We start from the raw sequence: 16,318 nt of genomic DNA on the forward strand, positions 1-16,318 counted from the left end.
CTGGACAAGCCTCTCAAGGAGACTGCTAGATATTTTATAAAGGTTGCGTTCTCAAAGTTGTTTCTAAGGAAAACTGGAGCCATCTTGCATTTCTCTTCCTCCAGGCAGGGAGCTGGGGTGATGGTTTGAAGATCTTTTGCTCCCAACAGAATGTTAAAAATGCGATAAAACTTCAAACATTAAAAACTTCCTGATACAGGGCTGCTTTCAGATGTTTTCTAAAAGTCAGGTAGTTGCTTCTTTCCTTGACATCTGATGGAAGGGGGTTCCACAGGGCGGGCGCCACCACCGAGAAGGCCCTCTGCCTGGTTCCCTGTAACCTCACTTCTCACAGAGAGGGAACCACCAGAAGGCCCTCGGCGCTGGACCTCAGTGTCCGGGCTGAACGATGGGGATGGAGACGCTCCTTCAGGTCTACTGGGCGGAGGCCGTTTAAGGCTTTCTAGGTCAGCACCAACACTTTGAATTGTGCTCGGAAATACAATAAAACCCCAAAGGCTGCAACCATTCCTCATAGGGCAATCCTAGAATTGGAGGGACCCGGAATAGCTTCATCATTTGGGTGATCCTTTCCGTCATCTCCATTGCTCTTTCCCCTACCTCCCCAAACCTTTTTGTGTCTTGCCTTTTGGTCAGATTTGGCTCCCATTGATTGGCATTCCCTCTTTTCTCCAGCATTATTTGATTCATTGTGCTGTTGAATCAATTACTGCTTTTACGAGATCCATTACGTGCTGGCGGCATGCTCCTTCTGGCTTGGCTCTATAGAGAACATGCTGGCTTCTTCTGCCTTTGCTGACTTCCCTCACCACAGAAGCATAGATGGACCCCAAGGGTCATCTAGTCCAACCCCTGGCAACTACAGCTAACCCCTTCCCTGTGATAGTTTTCAATGGGTGTGAAAATGTGGAACCGTTTTTGCGACGTCCTATTTGAAAAGCTGGGTGAACTTTGAATTTCAAAAGGTTATTTCTTCTCACCCCAAAATCTTACTCCAGTTCAGGTGAATTCTCACCAACTGTGCCTCCTTAATGTATTTTTAAAAAATTAGTATTTTTTAAAAATAGTATTTTTAAAAAATTAATTTTTCTAAATTACATTTACAAATATTCATTTAAACAACCTTAAGACAATGACTTCCCTTCTTCTCCTTCCATCATTCATTTTACATAAAATGTTTACTGAATATATAGGTGAAAGTTGTGTTTGTTTAAAAATGCTGGTAGCATTAAGATATATATTCAACAGTGTAAATACGTTTTGATGGATGTAACAATGGATTACTGAATGGTTTAATTCATGTAAAATATGCAGGGATGTACAGAAAGTTAAGAAATTCTAATGAACCAGAACAGAAGCCACATGTTTATTTATTTCGTAAAATGTATACACCGCTTGATTGTAAAAAACAAAACAAAAAACTACCTCAAAGTGGTATACAAAAGATAAAAGATATTATACTTTAAAAACATATAAAAGTTAGAATACTAAAACAGATGAAATTTATTTCAACTTTCTAAGCATCTGGGTTGTTGTTTAGTCGTTTAGTGTTGTCCGCCTCTTCGTGACCCCCTGGACCAGAGCACGCCAGGCACTCCTGTCTTCCGCTGCCTCCTGCAGTTTGGTCAAACTCATGCTGGTAGCTTCGAGAACACTGTCCCACCATCTTGTCCTCTGTCGTCCCCTTCTCCTTGTGCCCTCCATCTTTCCCAACATCAGGGTCTTTTCCAGGGAGTCTTCTCTTCTTAGGAGGTGGCCAAAGTCTTGGAGCCTCAGCTTCAGGATCTGTCCTTCCAGTGAGCACTCAGGGCTGATTTCCTTCAGAATGGAGAGGTTTGATCTTCTTGCAGTCCATGGGACTCTCAAGAGTCTCCTCCAGCACCATAATTCAAAAGCATCCATTCTTCGGCGACCAGCCTTCTTTATAGTCCAGCTCTCATTTCCATACATCCATAGCATCTGGGTAGGCTTGTCTAAAGAGGATATTTTAATGGCTTGACTCTTTGCTTGGGAGGGTGCTGGAGACATCTGCAAATATCAGCTGGCTTTCAGAGGGAAGACTCCTCTGTTAAAATTTCTATTTGCTTGTTTGTATAAAGTGGGGGCAGGTAAGAGACCCAGGCCCTGAGTCTAACGATGCCCCTGTCTATTCACCGCATGGCTCTCTGGAGGCCTCTTCAAGTGCTGGTTCATTGTAGGTGTCCTCTGCAACACGTTCTTTACACAATAAAAGTGCATTAGTGTGGGAATTTTCAGGGTGGCAGGAGAGGATACATTGTTTATTAATATCCTACCTAACATGCATTAGCAAGTTCCTTTACTTAGCAGAGTGCATTCCCCTTTTCACAGCACAGCAGATAGCTTGTTGCAGGCTTGTGTTAGCCACTCACTATCATACAATTCAGTATTGAATTGTACGTTCCTGCTAAGTCCCCTTTTAATCCCTCTTAAAAAGAATAAAGACGCTACAATCTTATTCAAAGTCAATAAAAGAAGTTTACTTACATCAGTTCACAGTTGGATCCCTGAAGGCAGACTTAGTTACAAATATGTACATTTGGAACTACCCCATATGGGGGAATAATCCCAGTGACTGCAGGCTAGCAGTCCTGCAGTTCACACGACGAAAGGAAGATGGAGAAGAGTTGAAAAGAAGGAAGTGTGCTGCGTCCCTTGCCCTTTTGTTACCTGGACAGGTAAGGTCACGCCCACCTTCTATCACATGCAAAAGGAAGGATGCTCCAGCCCAGGAGGAAACAGGAAGTTTTGACTGGCTGGACCAAACCTTTCCCCGCATGTCTTCTCAAGGAAAACAAGGATTGTTGTACTTGACTGCTACTTATGTATCACATCCCACAATTAGTCTAGGCAGATTGATTCTGCTTTATTAGTTTTTCTGTGGCACTACCACATCATTGCTCTCAGGAGGAACTAATTGCAGTAGGAAAAGCAACAGGATTTCAGCAGGAAGCTACAGGATGCATGTTCAGGGAGGCCGGAGAGGATATATCATTTATAAATATCTTTCCTAACTTGTGCTAGCAAGTTCCTTTACTTAGCAGAATTTTACATCCCCCTTTTAAACACACAGCGGATAACTGGTTGCAGGCTCTCACTATTAGGTTCCTGGTAAGTTCCCTTATATCCCCCGTAAAAGAATAAACACACTATAATCTTGTTTAAAGTATATAAAAGACGTTTACTCACATCATCAGTTCACAGTTGGATCCCTGAAGGCAGACTTAATTACAAAGTATATATATATGAGGATCCATCCCATATGGAGATAATCCCAGTGTCTTCTGTTGGCTGGAATCCAACAGAGAATTTCTAGCTAAAAAGCTGCTGGTCCAACGATGGAGGAAGTCAAAGAGAGAGAGAGAGAGAGAGAGAGAGCTATGTGCCTTGTGCTGTTGTTACCTGGACAGGTAAGGTCACACCCACCTCGTGTCACATGCTAAAGGAAGTATGTCCTGTTTCAGGAGGAAACAGGAAGTTTTCAACTGACTTGGACCAAACATGTCCCCACATGTCCACTCTAGGAAAACAAGGAATGTTGTACTTGACTGCTACTTATGTATCATATCCCACAATGCTCACTGTTGGGAAATGGACCAGGCTGTCCACCCTGAAACTTCTGCAAGAGCAAACGGTATTGAAAGCTAGATTGCATACATCTGCCCTAACAACATCCTGAGCCCAAATCCTCATGAAGGCACAAATTAAAAGATGTTTGGAGGTGCCCTGACTCCATGGACCTTGTAATGAGATTGTCTCTCTTCCTGCCTTGGTTCTATGGCTTTTAGGCTGTGCTGAGGAGAAGAGGACTCTTGTGTGTTCCCTCCTGAGCCAGCTGTGATTCTTGCCTTGCAGGGGGTTGGGCTGGATGACCCTCAGGGGTCCCCTCAAACTCTACAGTTCTGTGATTCTACGACAGGTTTGGGAACTGTGCCAAAGTTACCCATCTCGCTTTCATCAAGGCAGGTTTGGGGAGGGCTTTTTTTAAGAAGGGAGGAGGGGGAAGAGCATGGGAATGTGATCTCATCCAGCACCGTGTTCAATCAATGCCAGATCTAAAAGGGGAGAAAATCGGAAGCATCGAGTCACAGCGTGGTGTCATTTGACACTGACGAGTGCCGCTGAAGGTGACCCTGCGCTTCCAAGTGCCAGGAGACTCTGTGGATCATGGAGAGCGACACACACACACCGCCCTACATAAATATGTATAATTGCAAATGTTTTATGACCATTATGGCAGGTCGAGTGGCCTGTTCTAGCTTTCCTCAACCTGGTCCCTCGCGGAGGTTTTGGACTACAAGTCCCATCAGCTCCCAGGGTGCAGGGCAATGCTATGCTGGGGCTGGCAGGAGCTGTGTGCCAAAAGTGGTGCTGTGCCAAATAGTTGCCCTGCCTTCCCTGCTCCACAAAACGTTCTCCGCCATTAAAGGAGAAAATAAATGGCATTCAAAAATTATCAAAGGGGAGAGAGAACTTTGGTGAAGTTCTCACGGGTGTGGCACAGAGTCTTTGCTGTACTTGCCTTCCTTATTAGGTGGTTAAATCATAGAATTATAGTATTGTAAGGCTGGAAGGTGTGGAGTGTAATTCACTGGGAGCAGTCAAATACAACATTCATTGTTTTCCTAGAGTGGACATGCAAGGATATGTCTAGCCAGTCAAAACTTCCTGTTTCCACCTGGGCTGGAGCATCCTTCCTTTTGCATGTGATAGAAGGTGAGCGTGACCTTACCTGTCCAGGTAACAAAAGGACGTGTCACACACAGCACACCTCTCTCTTTTTGATTTCCTTCTTCGTTTGAACAGCTTTTAGCTAGGACTGCTCTGCTAGCTCTCAGCTAGCAGAAGGACTGGGATTATTCCCCCATATGGGGTAGATTCACATGTACATATTTGTAACTAAGTCTTCCTTCAGGGATCCAACTGTGAACTGATGTGCCTAAACTTCTTTTATTGACTTTGAATAAGATTGTGGCATCTTTATTCTTTTAAGAGGGGTTCAAGGGAACTTACCAGGAACGTACAACTCAATCTGAGACAGACTGAATTGTATAATAGTGAGAGGCTCACACGAGCCTGCGACCAGCTATCTACTGTGCATGTAAAAAGGGGAATGGAACTTTGCTAAGTAAAGGAACTTGCTAGCGCACGTTAGGAAGGATATTAATTAACAATATATCCTCTCCTGCCAACCTGATCATTCCCACAGATGTGACCCCTCAAGGGTCTAGTCCTGGTGCAATTTGGGAATCACAGTGAAGGAATCCCTGACAGGTGCCCGTCCGATCTCTGCTTAAAAACCACCAGTGAAGAAGAGAGCCCACAACTTTCTGTTCCTAGATACAAGAAGCTGGCGTAAAGCAAGGGGTGGGGGTGGGGAGTTGTGAGTGTCCCTTCCTTCATTCTGCACCTCATCCCCTAAGTGGTCTGCACTCTGAATCCCAGTTAAAGCCCAAGGGAAGATGTCGGAAGATGCCTTCAGCTGCTGGGCTGCTTCTGATCAGGAAGGGATAGGAATGAAGCTGAATGCTCAGAGATCCAGGGCGGAAGAGAGGAAGCACCTCCTCACGATAAACACAGTGTGGTGTAGTGGTTAGAGCATCAGACCAGGACCTGGGAGAGACCAGATTTCAAATCCCCACTCAGCCAAGAAGCTCACTGGGTGACCTTTAGGGTCAGTCACTGCCTTCTCTCACCCTAACCTCCCTCACAGGGTTGTTGTGGGGAGAAGGAGAACTATGGGGACCATTCTGAGCTCTTTGGAGGAAAGGTGGGATACAAATGTAATAATTGAAGAAGAAGAAGAAGAAGAAGAAAAAGAAGAATTCACTCCCACAAGAGGCAGCGATGGGCACCAATTTGGAGGGCTTGTTTAAGACAATAAGAAGCGTCCGCAGAATCAGGCCAGTGGCCCATTTATTCCACGGTCCTGTTCTCACAGTGGCCAACCAGATGCCCATTGTGGGAAAACCGCAGGCAGGCTCCCAGCACAAGATCAACACTCTCCCCTCCTGTGACTTCCACCCTCAGGTGGCACAGTGGGTTGGCGCACCAGGCCGTTAACCAGAAGGTTAGTGGTTTGAGCACCCCCAGGAGGGATGGCTGTGGGCAGGATCCCTGCACTTTAGGGGGTTGGACTAGATGACACTGGGGGTCTCTACCATTCTAATAATAATAATAATAATAATAATAATAATAATAATAATTTATTATTTGTACCCCGCCCATCTGACTGGGTTCCCCCAGCCACTCTGGGTGGCTTCCATGGAAACCAAAAATACAGTAAAATATCACAGATTAAAAACTTCCCTGAACAGGGCTGCCTTAAGATGTCTTCTGAATGTCAGGTAGTTATTTATCGCTTTGACATCTGATGGGAGGGCGTTCCACAGGGAGGGCGCCACTACCGAGAAGGCCCTCTGCCTGGTTCCCTGTAGCTTTGCTTCTCGCAATGAGGGAACCGCCAGAAGGCCCTAGGCGCTGGACCTCAGTGTCCGGGCAGAACGATGGGGGTGGAGACGCTCCTTCAGGTATACTGGACCGAGGCCGTTTAGGGCTTTAAAGGTCAACACCAGCACTTTGAATTGTGCTCGGAAACATACTGGGAGCCAGTGTAGGTCTTTCAAGACCGGTGTTATGTGGTCTCGGCGGCCGCCCCCAGTCACCAGTCTAGCTGCCACATTCTAGATTAGTTGTAGTTTCTGAGTCACCTTCAAAGGTAGCCCCACGTAGAGCGCATTGCAGTAGTCCAAGCGGGATATAACTAGAGCATGCACCACTCTGGCGAGACAGTCCGAGGGCAGGTAGGGTCTCAGCCTGCGTACCAGGTGGAGTTGGTAGACAGCTGCCCTAGATACAGACTTGACCTGCGCCTCCATGGACAGCTGTGAGTCCAAAATGACTCCCAGGCATGATTCTATGGAATTTGTGGAGGTAAAGGCAGTCAGTGGCTCCCAGCCAGGATGGCTCTGCCCTGCCTCCTCTGTCAGGATAATAATAATAATAACAACAACAACAACAACAACAATAATTATACGAGCTGATGGAAACCACAGGAAAGGCAAGTAATTTTGTGCTGCTCATGGGTCTCCTATACCTTCCATTGTGCAGAAGTTCGGTGCCTGAAATTTATAATTTCCATGCTTTGGGTTGAATTTGTAATGAAGTCTTAATAATTCTCTTCCTACTAAAGGTTTTTTTGACCCTAGACCATGAATCTGTGTCCAGCTGTGAATCCCATGGACATTTCACACATTTTTCTCAGCAGAGAGAAGCAGCCAATCCCAGCACCTCAATGTGTGTGATGCTCATGTCTGTGTCATCACAATTTACATTTTTCTAAGGCTGCAGTTTGAAACAGGGTAAAGCGACTGTCTGTGGGCTACGCAGCATCACAGGCCATGATCCTAGACCTGTCGGTAGATGAACAACTTTGCTTGGTAAAATCATTGAGCTAAACAGTACCATAAGCTCAGTGCGAAATCTCTCTCCTGACACTTGTGAGATTTAATAAAAGCTGCTCAGATGCAAATTTCAAGTCTTGGAAAGGAAGGGCTCAGTTGCAAATGCCAGCTTACTTCACAATTGGAATAAGAGGTGTTAGGAATTGCAGCAATAACCGTGGAATGAAGTCCTGCGTTCATACAGTTTAATTGGATTGAGGCTGCTATTCCAGAGGAAAGGAAATCTTTAATAAAGAATCTACTAATCTCATCAGAAAACCTGGGGGCACTTCAGTGGAAGAATCCACACTTTCCAACTTCATGGGAATGGTTACGGAAGCATTTGGCTCTTGCAGAAACTTTATTCAGAAAAGAAATGGCGGTGGAGGACATGTTTTGCAAATGACTGGATAGAAAATCGTGGCAGTATAATAGGAGCTTACAGCAGCAACTTACTGGTATAAGAATAATTAGTGAATTTTTGTGGAGAGTGTGGAGGAGAAGGAGAAGGAGAAGGAGGAGGAGGAGGAGGAGGAGGAGAAGGAGAAGGAGAAGGAGAAGGAGAAGGAGAAGGAGAAGGAGAAGAATTTAGGAAGAAAGAACTATATGAAAACAGCCTGCTGGCTCAGGCCAAAGGGGCATATCTAGTCCAGGATCGTGTCCTCAGAGTGGACAACCAGATGTTCTTGTGCAAGCAGGATTCAAGCACAAAAACAACTCTCCCCTCCTGCTGTTTCCAGCAACTGGAATTCACAAGCATTTATGCCTCCAGCCATGATGGCTACTAGCCATCAATAGCTTTCTCCTTTGCAGGCTATTTTTCTATTGTTCTTACAAACATGGCCTGTGCAAGTGATTCTATTGTTCTTACAAACATGGCCCGTGCAAGGAATCAGGTGCAGATGGAGGGGTTGAAGAGACCACTAAACCAACATCGCTGTAGGAGTGAGTGATTCATTTATTTATTTGGGACATTTGTACCCCATTCTTCAGCCAAAAGGGCTTCCAGAGTGGCCAATAATCAATTCCTAGGAACATAGAATTGCAGAGTTGGAAGGAAACCTGAGGGTCACCCAGTCCAACCCCCTGCGAGGCAGGAATCTTTCTCACTATGCGCGTCTCGAACCCATTATCCTGAGTTTAAGAGTCTCTTTTTTATTAATAGATCTTTATTAATTTAAAATAAATACATTTATGAAAAACAGACATACATACAAGTGAACAAACATACAATCGAACAAACAAATAACAGAAAAATCAAACAAACCACACTAAGATATAAGAAGATTAATATAATTATCATCATATATATGATATATATGATATATGATGAGATTAAGAGTCTCATGCAGTGCTGACTGAGCTATCCCAGCAATTAAAACAAGACAGCCCCTACTCACAGGCTTACAATTTAAAACACCCACCCACCCAAGGGGAAAGGTACAGGAAAGGAGGAGGAGCTATACCTGCACAGGTGCCACCATGGCAGTTCATTTTCACTGTGCAGGATCTTGAAAAGTTGCCGGACAGGAGTCTTCAGGCAGGATGCTGGATGTGGAGCAGGAGAGCTGTGGTACAAAGGGCCATGAGGCATCCCCTTTGTGCTAAGGCCACACTGTAGCCACAGAACATGAGACTTAGTGGGGAACAGAGGAGCTTTTACCCCATTCTCAGAACCCCAGAACACATGGACACCCGATGAAGGTGAATGTTGGAAGATTCTGGACAGATAAAAGGATTTAAGTCCTTCTTCACACAGCGCATAGTTAATCTAGGGAACTCTCTCCCACAGGAGGCGGTGATGGCCACCAAATTGAGATGGCTTTAAAAGAGGACTGGATCAATTCCTGGAGGAGGGAAGGGTTATTGGTGGCTGCTAGCCACAACGACTGTGCCCTGCCTCCCCTGTTACAGGCAATAATTCTTCTGAATCCCAGTTGCCGGAAGAATGGCAAATGAAGATGATGGATTATATGGAATTGGCAGATATGACTGGCAGAATCCGAGACCAGGGAGAAGAAATGGTGGAAGAAGACTGGAAGAAATTTAAAGACTATGTAAATATAGATAGTTATATGAATGAAAATTTATAGTTATAATAGGTTAAGAATATAGAGTAAAGATAAATGAAAGAGGGTAAGGATTTGCTGAAAGGATTTAATAAACGGGAATACAAAAAGGGGAGGTGTGAGGAGGTCAAGGAAATAAGCAAATGAGCCTAAAGATATTGAAAAATGGATTATTATTTTTTCTTTTTTCTTCTTTTTCTACCTTTTAAATGTCTGGTTATTTTGTATTTTTTATCACACTGTTTTTCTTTTCTGTAAAATCTCAATAAACATTTTATATATATATATAAAAAAGAATCCCAGTTGCTGGAAATCACAGGAGGGCAGAGGGCTCTTGTGTTCAAATCCTGATTGCTGGCTTCCCACTGTCAACAGTCAAACGGCCTCAGCCCAGTAGACCTGAAGGAGCATCTCCACTCCCATCGTCCAGCCCGGACACTGAGATCCAGCTCAGAGGGCCTTCTGGCGGTTCCCTCACTGTGAGAAGTGAGGTTACAGGGAACCAGGCAGAGGGCCTTCTTGGTAGTGGCCCCATCCGATATCAAGGAAATAAGCAGCTATCTTATCTTTAAAAGACATCTGAAGGCAGCCCTGTTTAGGGAAGTTTTTAATATTTAATGCTGTATTGTTTTTAACACTCGATTGGGAGCCGCCCAGAGTGGCTGGGGAAACTCAGCCAGATGGGCGGGGTATAAATAATAAATTATTATTATTATTATTTATTATTAACTGCTTGGCCACTGTGAGAACAGGATGGGACACTGGCCTGATCCAGCGGGCTATCCTTATGCTCTTATGGCAGCCGTCCCCCAAAGCCCACTACCCAAACAGCCTCAACAAAGCATGAGTGGGCATGACTCTGCCATTTTTCTGCCAAGCCCCAGGGGTTGGCATAGACCTGCCCTGATCCTTGGCTGCCCCCATATCGCCATGAACAGAAATTGTCGTGGATGCACAACAAAATGGACATTGGGGGCCATGGGCATGTGAGCAGCCAGAGGCAACGCTCACTGGGATTGTCACAATCAGGTTGTGTTACACCAATGGCGGACTGGCCCTTCAGTACGTGTGCCACTTGAATTCTTCCAGTGGAGATCAGACCGGCCCGCTCCCTCTTGAACGTCTGGCCCCCATGGGAGACCTTTAGTCTTCTATCAGGCATCTTAACAGAACTCTGGTTTCATTGTTTCAACTGATCATTATTATTTTTACCTCTTTCTGCATTTTATTTCTTGAGCACCAACTGCAGTTGTGGCATATAAATTCTTTAAATGATAATAATAAAAAACCTAGTACCAGATTCCCCCCCCCAAGCCTAGACTGCTAATTTGGGTTAGAATGGTGGAGCCCCTCCCTTGCCCGCCCCTCTTAAGTCTGGTCCCAGCCTCCTTTCATCTCTGTTGGAGTTTTGTCTTCTCCAGTTTAGCAATGAGGTCCCAGTATGCTGCGACGAGGCTGAGCTTGCAAATGGGTTCGGCTGGAAGCTTGGTTAGGTTCGATCGAGCTGTGGAAGTCCATGTCTGGCTTCCTGAGAGCGGCAGCTGTAAAAATGCAAAGAAAGGCCCTTGCCTCCTTCCTCCGGGCCTGGTTCTCCGAAAAAGTCCGCCTTCTTTGGCCCATTTCGCAGAGCAAGGCGAGCCTTGCCCGAGGCGGCGAGGTCCTGCTGCGCTCGCCTGCCCGCTCCCCGCTCTCCCTTCTCTTCCGCCGCGATGCTGAGGCAGCGCCGAGCTTCGCCCCCAGGGGCTGAAGTCAAGAGCATCGCCATCCCGGGACCTGCGGGCCAGGAAAAGTGTCGTATAAACGCTCCCGGCGCGCGAGGCCAAAAGCCTAGCAGCAGCAGCAGCAGGAGGAGAAGGAGGGGGTGGTGGTCTCCAACCGAAGCCCTCCTCCTCCTCTTTCTCCGAACAGAAACTCATCCCGGGGCGCGGAGAACTCCGGAGTCCCCGGCCACTCCCCGTCCCGCTGGATTCTGCTCCTCTCCAGTGCGCGCTTTCTCCCCCGCCGAGGCCTCCCTGGGACCAAAGCGCCGCGCCAAGCGCTTTTGGCGGCTCCGGGAGCGAGCGCGCGGCCGGAGCGAAGAGGAGGGGAAGGGAGGCGGCGGCGGCGGGGGGGGGGGGGCGCATGCGCCCTGCCGGCTCCCCGGCGCCTGTGCCGTGCGTACAACAGAGGCAGCCGAGTGGGCAGAGCCGGCAGTTGTACCTGCAGCACCAGCGCCGGCGGACAGCTCCTCTGCGCTCCGCCCGCCGCCTCCGCCTCCGCCGCCGCCAGGTAAGGCTCGCCTCCTGCGCCAGCCTCCATCCCTGCATCCCTGCATCCACCCATCCCTGCATCCATCCATCCATCCCGGGGTCCCTGCGGGTTGCGCAGCGGCGCGCGGCTCCCTCCCTGCGGGCGCTCACCCTTGCGGTGCTTGCTTTCTTGCTTGCAGCCTCCGGGTGCCGGGAAAGCCTTCGCCGAGGAGGAGCCGGAGGAGGAGCCGGAGCCGAGCAGGAAGAAGCCGAGAGGAAGCCCCGACGCGCCGCCGGGGATCCTGGCTGGAGGAGCTGCGGAAGCCGGAGGAGGAGGAGGAGGACCTGCACCCGAGCCCACCAGCCCTCCCCAAAGTTCCCGGCAACTTCGCGGCGCCCGGACAGCTCGGCCATGGAAGGTAAGGGCGGGCGGGCGGGCGCCCACGGTTTCTCCTCGCCCGAGCACCGCAGTGCGAGCGGAGGTCGAGGCTGGGCAGAGCCCATTGCAGCGGCGGCGGCGGCGGCGGCGGCGGGCGAAGGAGGCTCCGTCGCCGGGCTCTGGGCTTGCGCCGCACGCCGGCCAGGGGGCGAGAACGGGGAAAGGCCTTCGCCCCGAGGCTGGCTCCCGGAGGTGGATTTCCGGGGCGACTCCCTGGCTCTGAGCCGGGAAGCGATTTAATTAATTTTTTGAATGCAATTGTAAATTGTAGGGCGTGTGTCATGGGAGGGCTGCGGGGCGCCTAGTTTTGCTGGGAAGAGACTCGCCGTACAAGCCCCGTCCTTACCCCCACGCGACGAGGCATCTGCTGCATGCAGGACCCAGTGGCGCCATATGGGGGGGAGGGCAATGCTGAACCCCCACCCCACCTTCCAGAAAGGGGGAAGCCGTGCAATGTTGTTTTGGCTGCTTCAGGAGAGTCCTCTTGATCTAGCGCTCCCCCCGCCCTCCGCGCCTCCGTCAGTGCATTGCATTGCATCCTTGCTCATAAAATATTTCACACACACACACCCAGACCCACCCAGGTTTGGGGGCGCACCGTGGGGGGGTATTGTCTCCTGCATCCAAACAGGCGTATACAAATTGCATCCGATTCGATTTGCTTTGCTCGTTTTGCATAAGTACGTGAACTCTCCAAATCTCTAAATATTAATTACTGATTGACGTTGCTGGTGGCCCATCCCGCCGGCCAATGGAAAAAAAGCGTGCAGGGAGACGCTGCTCTTATTTAACACCCGCCCCCCCCAGTCTCATGCTCCCCCCTTTTTATTACACAAGGTGGCTGGGAAGCTCTGATACAGCAAGAATGAGGAGCTGCTGTACCCAGGGCTTCCTTTAAGACGGAGGCTGCCTTTGAAACCCCTGGCTCCCTTTTAATAACTGCCCTGTCAATCAAAGGCAGTTTGGGGAGATCTGATTAGAGGCGGCTTCAATCCCACGGAGGGATCTCACCCTCTCGAGCGGCAAGGGGGATGTACCTGAGGTTCAGAACAGGCCCCGCAAAATGAGTGATTCCGTTATACATAAACAGCAGCACCAGGGAATCTCATTGACTCCCAACACCTTGATGAAGGCTTGTTTTCAAAGCAGACTGCTCCCCCCTCCCCCCTCCCCTGTTGTGATGTAGGTGTGTTGCTGGTCTGCACGTTGGGTGCCATAAAAATCGTGGGGTGGGGACATAATAACCCATTATATGCATAGTCATGCACCCAGAAGCAGATGGATGCCTCTCCGTGTCGCGGGCGGGCGGGCGAGCGAGAGGCAGCCTCGGGAAGGGAGGCGAGCAGCGTCTTCCCTCGCCTTGGCAGCCAAAGCAGCGCTATTACCAGAGATTCTGCGATAGCGTGGCGCGATAGCCCTCGTCTTCTTGGATCTTGAGCGGCGAGAGGGGGAGGGAGGGAGCCATCTGGCCGAGGTTTCTGCCTGGCCATCCTAATTCGGTGCTCACGACTTGCAAGGATGCGCTTTATTGCTGTCGGAGTTCTTGGAGCCCTTGACTTGGCGGAGAAGGCTGGGGGGGGGGGAGCCTGGGCTTTGGCTACTCCGAGATGTTTTTCGCCCGGGGGTGGCGGCGGGGTCGCCTTGCCGGAATCTTCCGTGCGAAGCAGGCTCAATAAGGCCTTCGAGGAGGACGGAGACGTTGGGGAAAGGAAGGGGAGAGGGAAGGAAAGGAGAATTCGGTGTGGCAGCAACTGCTGGTTCCTTCTTGGCGGTTCCAATAGGGAAGGCGGGTCCCAGTGCTGGGCCCAAGAAGGGCACGTTCGTCTGCTGAGGGGGCTCGATTCGTCTCTCTCTGTAGCGAACTGGCAAAGCACTCTTGACATCGGAGGGGGAATTGAAGGGTTAGGCGAGGGATGGAGCAAAGGCTGGAGGTTGCAGGATCTAGATCAATTATTTTCAGCAGGCAGGTTTCCCTGCAAGCGACGGTCTGCTGTTTCAGGATTGACAACCACATCGAAACCCCCTCCCGCATAACATATTCCAATGACCCTCAAGGGCTAACAACTTGGAATAATAACATGGAAAGCTGGTGAGATCCCCAGAAGGACATCAGGGCAGGGCGATCCTGCGATCTACACAGTGCTCACCTCTGCTCCGGACTAGCCCAAATTTTGGTGAATTTCCATTCTCGCTCTCTCAGATTTCATGCACAGAGACCAATCTATGATTGACCATGCACTTAAAAGGGGGTTTCATCTAATAACCTGCAAAGCGGTGTTTGTAAGGACTGAATTCCACCTCCTCGGTTACAACCTATCATCCCTGTATCACCATTCATTCTTCAGGGTGCAAGAACGGTGCTTCGTTAAGGAGAACCTCCCGCGTACATTTATTTATTAATTTCAAAACTTCAGAGCTTGCAGTTTCCACAGAGTTTCTTCCTCGGTAACACGTTCCCCTGTGGGTAGTCGCCTCTCGGGCCTGCGCCGGCCTCACCTTTGGCCCTGTGGATCCTGCGCGGACGACCTGTGCGGCCAAGGCAGGTGATGCCGTCGTTGCAGTTTGCCTTTCTTGCGCGGACTGTGCCATTTCAGGCCACAGGTGTGTGAGAGGGGGCCTTGCATGGAAAGCTCGGAGATCAGAACTGCCTAGTTTTCCCTCGGAAGGGAAACCTTCCATTTTGAGCTTTCTATTCACTTTTCTCATGCCTTGTCAATAATAGCAGCATTTCAATACATCTCTCCCTCCTCTGTTCATGCAAGAATGGGAGAATCCCAGGAGTACTGATGAGTCTGGATGTGCCTCTCTAACACACCAGGGACTTTAAGGATAAAGCTCTCAGGGCAAAGAGCCTCGTCCCCCAGCTGATGTACACTTTGCTTTTTAGAAAGGTATATTTCCCTGGGAAATCTAGAAGGTGGCCCTGGAGGGGGTTGAAGGAGGAGATTTGTGGTGTCACACCCTTGCTGCTCCTTCGGTTTTCTGAAGCTGGTTTTAAAGTTACGCTGCAAGCGGGTTTATAGCTTTTCCCTTCTCACCAGAGGTCTATAGAGGTTAGGGTGGCACAGCAAAGATCCCTAACACAAGGAGCCTCAGAACCCTCTCCAAACTACAGTTCCCAGAATAAAAGGTAAAGGGACCCCTGATCATTAGGTCCAGTCGTGACCGACTCTGGGGTTGCGGCGCTCATCTTGCTTTATTGGCCGAGGGAGCCGGCGTACAGTCATGTGGCCAGCATGACTAAGCCGCTTCTGGCGAACCAGAGCAGCGCATGGAAATGCCGTTTACCTTCCCTCTGGAGTGGTACCTATTTATCTACTTGCACTTTGACGTGCTTTCGAACTGCTAGATTGGCAGGAGCAGGGACCGAGCTATAGGAGCTCACCCCGTCGTGGGGATTCGAACCGCCGACCTTCTGATTGGCAAGTCCTAGGCTCTGTGGTTTAACCCACAGCGCAACCCACGTCCCTTGTTCCCAGAATACTTTGGGAGAAAATATGACCATCAAACTGAGCCAAAACCAGTATATCTTGGCAGCAGTCATGGCCATATGGACTAGTCACTTAATGTAAGGAGTAAGGAGTAGGAAGGCAGGGAGGAGAGATGGGATGTTTGCAGCCTCCACTCTTGGGTCAAGATGGATTATTTCTCTATGTACAACAAAGAACACACATCCTATAACAATCTGATGCAATGGAAATAAGTCAGAATTTTTTAAAAAATGACTTTAAAATAAACAACTTATATAAAATGCAGTAGTGTTCAATGATCCATTTAGAATATAATATTATGCAATGAAATTAGCTCTCAGAGCATCAGCAAATAATAATTAACTCAATCTCAACTATTACAATAAATCATTACCGATTAATCACATAATGCCTTCTTTATATTCCGGATGCATGTTCAATAGTATTATATTAATAATATGTTTGCAGGTTTGCAATTGTCATGGCCTCTGGCTAGTACGATAAACTTCCACAACTGAATACTAGACTATAATCAATAAAAACAACAGCAAAGTCGCAATAAGGCCATGTCAAAAGCATGTGCCAGCCGCGCTGCACTTTCTGCCTTGCTCTCTCTCTCTCTCTCCCTCGGTGGACTCCAGCAAAACCTCTG

At 48.6% G+C, this 16,318-nt stretch overlaps 2 protein-coding genes across 2 annotated transcripts in view; one reads left to right on the plus strand and one right to left on the minus strand.

Annotated features, from left to right (window-relative positions):
• Window positions 1-16,318, minus strand: part of LOC309533042 (MAM and LDL-receptor class A domain-containing protein 1-like) — a 383,106-nt gene that overhangs the window by 161,900 nt on the left and 204,888 nt on the right. The gene's annotated exons all lie outside the window — the stretch shown is intronic.
• FGF12 (fibroblast growth factor 12) overlaps window positions 11,939-16,318 on the plus strand; it is a 239,911-nt gene continuing 235,531 nt past the window's right edge. The window contains exon 1 of the mRNA XM_082224572.1: window positions 11,939-12,176. Within this exon, the coding sequence (XP_082080698.1) occupies window positions 12,170-12,176 (7 nt within the window). The 5' untranslated portion in view covers window positions 11,939-12,169. The remainder of the gene's footprint in view (window positions 12,177-16,318) is intronic.

Source organism: Podarcis vaucheri, assembly GCF_965113315.1.
Source record: "Podarcis vaucheri genome assembly, chromosome: 5".
Lineage (NCBI taxonomy): Eukaryota > Metazoa > Chordata > Lepidosauria > Squamata > Lacertidae > Podarcis > Podarcis vaucheri.